This window comes from Eurypyga helias, unplaced genomic scaffold, assembly GCF_000690775.1.
Source record: "Eurypyga helias isolate BGI_N326 unplaced genomic scaffold, ASM69077v1 scaffold16092, whole genome shotgun sequence".
In the NCBI taxonomy this organism is placed as follows: Eukaryota; Metazoa; Chordata; class Aves; order Eurypygiformes; family Eurypygidae; genus Eurypyga; species Eurypyga helias.
The window spans coordinates 2,877-8,180 of record NW_010235427.1 but is presented as its reverse complement, the minus strand read 5'-3'; the positions used below and the strand labels follow the sequence as shown (position 1 = coordinate 8,180).

General features: G+C 52.9%; 1 protein-coding gene across 1 annotated transcript in view; it reads right to left on the bottom strand.

The window, feature by feature from the left end:
• MREG (melanoregulin) overlaps positions 1–4,996 on the bottom strand; it is a gene marked incomplete at its 5' end in the record, with an annotated part of 10,781 nt that extends 5,785 nt beyond the window's left edge. Inside the window, one exon of the mRNA XM_010146745.1 lies at positions 4,837–4,996. Coding sequence (XP_010145047.1) covers positions 4,837–4,996 — 160 coding nt within the window. The remainder of the gene's footprint in view (positions 1–4,836) is intronic.
• Between the last annotated feature and the right edge of the window lie 308 nt (positions 4,997–5,304).

Below are 5,304 nucleotides of genomic sequence, written 5' to 3'. Positions count from 1 at the left end.
ATGGGTCTGGGACATCCCAGTGATGCATTCAACATCAGACCTTTAAGGAAAATACCTTTTGCCAAAATCTGAATTAACCACAAGAAATGAAAGCAGGTTGCAGTTCCTGGCCCTGTTTTTTGCAACCAGTTTGCCCTTTTAAGCCTACATAGCGGGGCACAACATAGAGCAGTGAGGGTTTGAGAAAACCCTTTGTGTCAAGAATATCCCTGGAACAGCAGGAAAACCCCACTGCCTCTCTCCTCTGAGAACTCACCCCTTCAAATATTTACCTGGAAAACCTCCCTGGACTCCCTAAATCTGCAAATGCCAAATGGAAGTGAGGAAACGCTGGGCAAGAAACATAAGCCAGGTTGGTACCTAACCGAGAGCTCTGGGAAAAAAATGTGCCAAGAGGACAGACAGGCACTGTCCAATTCCTCATCCCTGCTCGTATGGAAATTTCCTGGTCAGTAGGTAATTTTCCTTTTGTTGCCAAAGCAATCCTGTACCAAAGCCTTCTCCTTTATTCCCTTCAAAGCCACCGTTCTGTTCAAGATAGATGTCGGAAATGAGGGCAAAACAGAGTTATCAGGGAAAAACTGTGAGATACTGGTCCAGGCAGGCACGTCCAAGGATGCTCCTACTCTGGCTCTGTGACTGGCCCCACTGGAAGGAGCTGAGCGAATACAAACTCTGGATCCACACTCATACACTGAGCCATCGACCAACACCCCAGCTTACAATAAGCTTAGATGGGATTCAGCTTTAAGAGGGGCGTGCAGGAGTTCATAAATAATTTCTCATCTATATTAAGTGGGTCAGTTCTGGGCTCTCCAATCAGCATTCCCAACCATCCCTGGGCAAATCCCACCACCTCTCTGTGCCCCAGGAAGAGTGCGTCACAATACTGACCTTCTCTGGAACGTGTTTAAAAAAGAATAATCCTGTAGGAGAGCAGGAGGAAGCAGAAAATTAGGCCTTGTCAGCTCATTAATGGACTTGCCAGGAGGATCGTGCCAGCGCAGCTCTGCTATCCAGGCCCCAGCAGAGATGCAGGCTGAAGAATTGCCTTTGCTAGTGGGGTTTATGTTCCCACTTTCCCCAAGGGAATAAGCCAAAAGGAGTAAGAAATGCTGCATTTACAACAAGCCATAAGAACAATGTTTTTACCGTGGTTATAAGGTCACCCCACCTTTAGTTTCTGCTCTTCCCTCTCCTTCTCTGAAGCCAGTATCAGAGCAACAGCTCAGACTCTCTGCCCGCGGCGGGGTAGCTCCAGGCACCCCATCAGAGGACGCTGAGGCAGACGGGCCACCACAAACCGGACCTCACCAAGGGGCTATCTGCCACATGGCGCACAGGAGCCCAGCAACAAACCCCGTGCAGCTCTTGCTGCTGACACTGGAAGCTCGCCGGAGCTGCAGTAGTCCGCCTCCCCATAAAACGCTTTCCTCCCCCCTAGTACGGTACACGCTGAACAGTGACTTGGCCTGTATCTACACAGCATCTTAAAAACCAACCTGTTTTCCCACAGGTCCTCATTTCACCTCCAGATTTGGAGTTTTACTCTACACCACAACAGGTTTGATGATGCTGCAGGGCAGGAAGAGGCAAAAAAAACCCCATTTTTTCCATATTTGAAACTTTGACCCCAGCCTTCAAAAGCTTTGACGACAGCCTTGATCTCCAAAGGCTGCACCAGCTTTACCAGCCCCCTTAAACCCGCCCTTCAACTACAGCTTCACTGGTTTTCTCTGCGCATGCCCCTCCCCGCCCACGCTTGGCTTCCGAAAGCACATCCCAGCCCATCGCGCTCGTCGGCCTCAAGCGGAGAGAAACGCGAAGCCGCAAGTTGTTCAGTCCGTATGATTTTAGGAGGCTCCAGCGCCTCTTGCTTCATCTACCTATTGCACGGTGGGTTTGGCAATCGCCGGCTGCTCCGGCGGGCTCCACCACGGCCGATGGCCCCGTGAGCCGTCCCGTCACTCCTGGCACACGACACCGAGCAGGACGAGCGAGTGTGGGTGCAATGGGACGCACCCGGGCCGTCCCGGCGCTTGCTTTGCAGAGCTTGCTGCCCCGGTTCGGCGAGGAGCAGGCTGGAGCAGCCCTGACGTCCTTACGCAAGCGAAGGTCACACCGAGTTTGGGCTGGAGCTGCCAATTTTCCCAGAGCAGGGGCGTTGGGAAGAGGCAAGGAGAAGAAACAGCTCCACGTGGATGGGATGTGGGTCCAGCCCCATATTGGAAGCAAGGAACTGACCCCGAGGGCGGATGCCAACACTGAGTTGCTGACAGCACCACCACAGGTGATCTAACCTACAGCGTGCGCTCGGTGTCGGAGCACCTGGCACCAAACACAGTTGGGTTTATTGATGTCACCACTGCGTCCTGGCACACAGCTTCTCCTGCCCCAGCTCACAGCACCTCGTCACTCTGGGAACAACCGTTCAAAAACCAAAGGAAAGAGCCAGGAAAGCAGAAGTGGGTTAGCCAGATAAAGAAAAACACGATGCTGGGTTGATGCCAAGGCAGTGCCACACAGATAAAGCACAGGTGACATAGAGCGACCTGCTCTTTGGGATCCTTCCAAAGCCCTGTGCTATGAAATCCTGATAACAAAGGTGGGGAATGGCAAAGCATATAGCGAGCGTACAGCATGCTGGATTTGTGTTAAATACAGGGAATAGCTCTCCTTTCAGTTCGATTTTAACCGAGAGAAAGAAAGGATCTATGGTTTCCTAACGCTTGTGCATAAACAAGAAACCGTTCCTCCGTCCCCTGTCCTACAGCATCCGCGCACTCTCCCCAGGGACTCTGGGAGCAGAGCAGCTCCCAAAGCAGATTATGGCTCTTGCAGCCCAGTGCTGTTCTGCAATTAGACTTTTTTTTTTCCCTCTCTCTCAGGGCTGAAGGGGGAGAGTAATGTAATCTGGCCTAGATTTAAAATGCTCACTGGAGTAAGGAGAGATTTCGGCACCCGGGGCTGAACACAGAAATGTTGGGTTTGACGGCCAAGTCCCTCCCTGTTCTGCCCCCCCAGAAAGAGCTGCAGCTGCAAACAGCAGCAGCTTGCTGGGGCTTTTCTCTCATGCCTCAGTTTCCCTCGCCGTAAAACAGGCAGCTGAGAGGTTGGCAATCAATAGCTGCAAAAGGCACTGTGCCGTAACTCACAGCAAGCGTGTCGGCTGTCTTCAGAGCCGGCCCGGTGTCGCACTCACCGCGCTTTCTTACTAATTATACTGCACAAAAACCAGCGTGTGTGATCTTGCCCTCGTCGTGGAGAGGAAATCCCATGCTCTTTGCACTTCCCTCTTTGCTGGCAGGCACAGCAACTGCACAGACCAGCTAAAAACCACCTGGACGTGCTGGAGGCAGGGAGAAAGCCTCGGATTTCGGACAAGGAGGCACATTGGGTTTGGGACAAGCAGGCGCAGCTCTCCTGCTCCACCATAACTGATGCTCCCCTCTGTAACTTGAGCAAGGTTACAGAGCAACTGACAGGCAACTCTCTGCCCAGGGTGCCATCTTTTTAGCATCCTGCCCACTTATGACACTGGTTTTTAAATAACAATCGCTTTTAGGAGGCCTGCCTCATAGAGAGCCCTAAATCGAGCTAAAATGCTGCTCGACTGGACACGGGCTGAGATGAGGAGCTTCAGCGCTGCCCTGAAGTAGACCCAGCTCTGCAACACCCCAGGGCTGGCACAGCCCCCGAAACAGAGCTGTCCTTGTTTCCTTCAACCCATTTGGGCTCGATGAAGCGCCCTGACAAGCCGCCGCAAGATAGTGGTGGGGAAGGAAGAGGATTTCTTCATTCAGGGTTACGTGCAGCCCTGAAAACATTACAAAACCATCCGTTGTAAACACCATGATTAATTCAACCCCCACTAAAAAAAAAAACCAGCGCTACACCTGGGTTCTGGCCAACTGTATACAAGAATTACGTTATTTCATTTTAAGTTTTAAAACCCGTAATTTTGATCTCGGCTGCACCTCTGGAGCTTGAGGCTGCAGGAGAAAGCTGAGATAGCTTTTGGTTTGAGGGGACTGTCACAGGAGGAAGAGTTGCCGTCCTCGGATGAAGTGGGTTCGTACTGAAATTCAGTGTGAAGCCTCCAGATTTTCCTCCAAACATCCTGAGGCCTTAAAAGTCTCAGAGAGAGGGGGGAAACGTGGCACTGTTTGCTACAGCCCGCTCCTAATCAGGCCACTGAAATCTCCTTTGCACCCAAGTGCTTTAGCGAAGGAAATCAGGGCTGCAAAACAGCCTTTATGTAACAGCGATGATGTTTCCCTTCGGCACCAAGAGCCGTGCCAGTTTTCCCCTTCTCAGTAATTGCTGTATGACCTATTAGAGGAGTATTTAACTTGACACGTCACTGGAGCAGCAGCTCAGCTCCAGGCGCTGCCATCGCGGGGCGAACGCCACTGCGAGGCTGGGCTGATCACGGAAAGGCCAAACCCGGGAAAAACCGGACAGATAAAGCAGCCTGCGAAGGCGGGAAATTAAGCTGGGGATCCCAGTGCTACCAGTACGCGTTTGCGGGCGGTGGTTTTAGAGGTGTTTGCAGGGCATCGTGCGCCCCAGCTCAGGGCCGCTCTCCTAGCTCAGCTGCCAGAGACATCCCCGAGTTTCCCAGGGATGAGATGGCTACAGATGTGATAAAGGATAAAATCTGGAGGGTGATGGAGCAGATGGGAGGACGTGACACCTAGTGAGCCAGGCTGGGGGCACTGGGGTCTTTATAGCAGCTTAATGGGTGCTTAAATAGAGGCACTGCCAAAGTATCCGAGGAAAGCACTGAGCCTGGGCCTGCGGTGAAGCCGAGCGAGAGGAATGGCACCGCCTCACCTCTGAGTCCTTGTCCAGCTGGTTCCTGACCACGATCATGTTGTACAGCACCCGGTCGTCATCCGCCTCTGTGTGGGTCACGTCGTGTGGGGTGCTCCACAGGTTCTGCTCCTCGTCCCGCGCCAGCGTGGCTCCGAAGGAGGCGTAGGGGTTGTTGTTACTGCAGGGAAGGGGAGAGAGAGGCACTGTTAGCTACCGCAGCATCATGCTGCCTCCTTCCACCCTCCCAGGGCAAAGAGCCCTGGCATTTCTGTGGCATTCCCTCTCACAGCCTAGCATCCTGCCTGGGAGAGGGGAGGAGGAGGAGGGAATGGGAAGACAGCCAGAGTTTTTTTACCACAGCAAACATCCTGACCACGCAAGCCACGGTTCAAACCAGGCAGTGCTGCCATGAAAGACATCAGGCACCGATGTGCTAAAGGCACCGGATAGCGTGTGAGCAGTTAGGATGGAGGAACTGCGAGCATC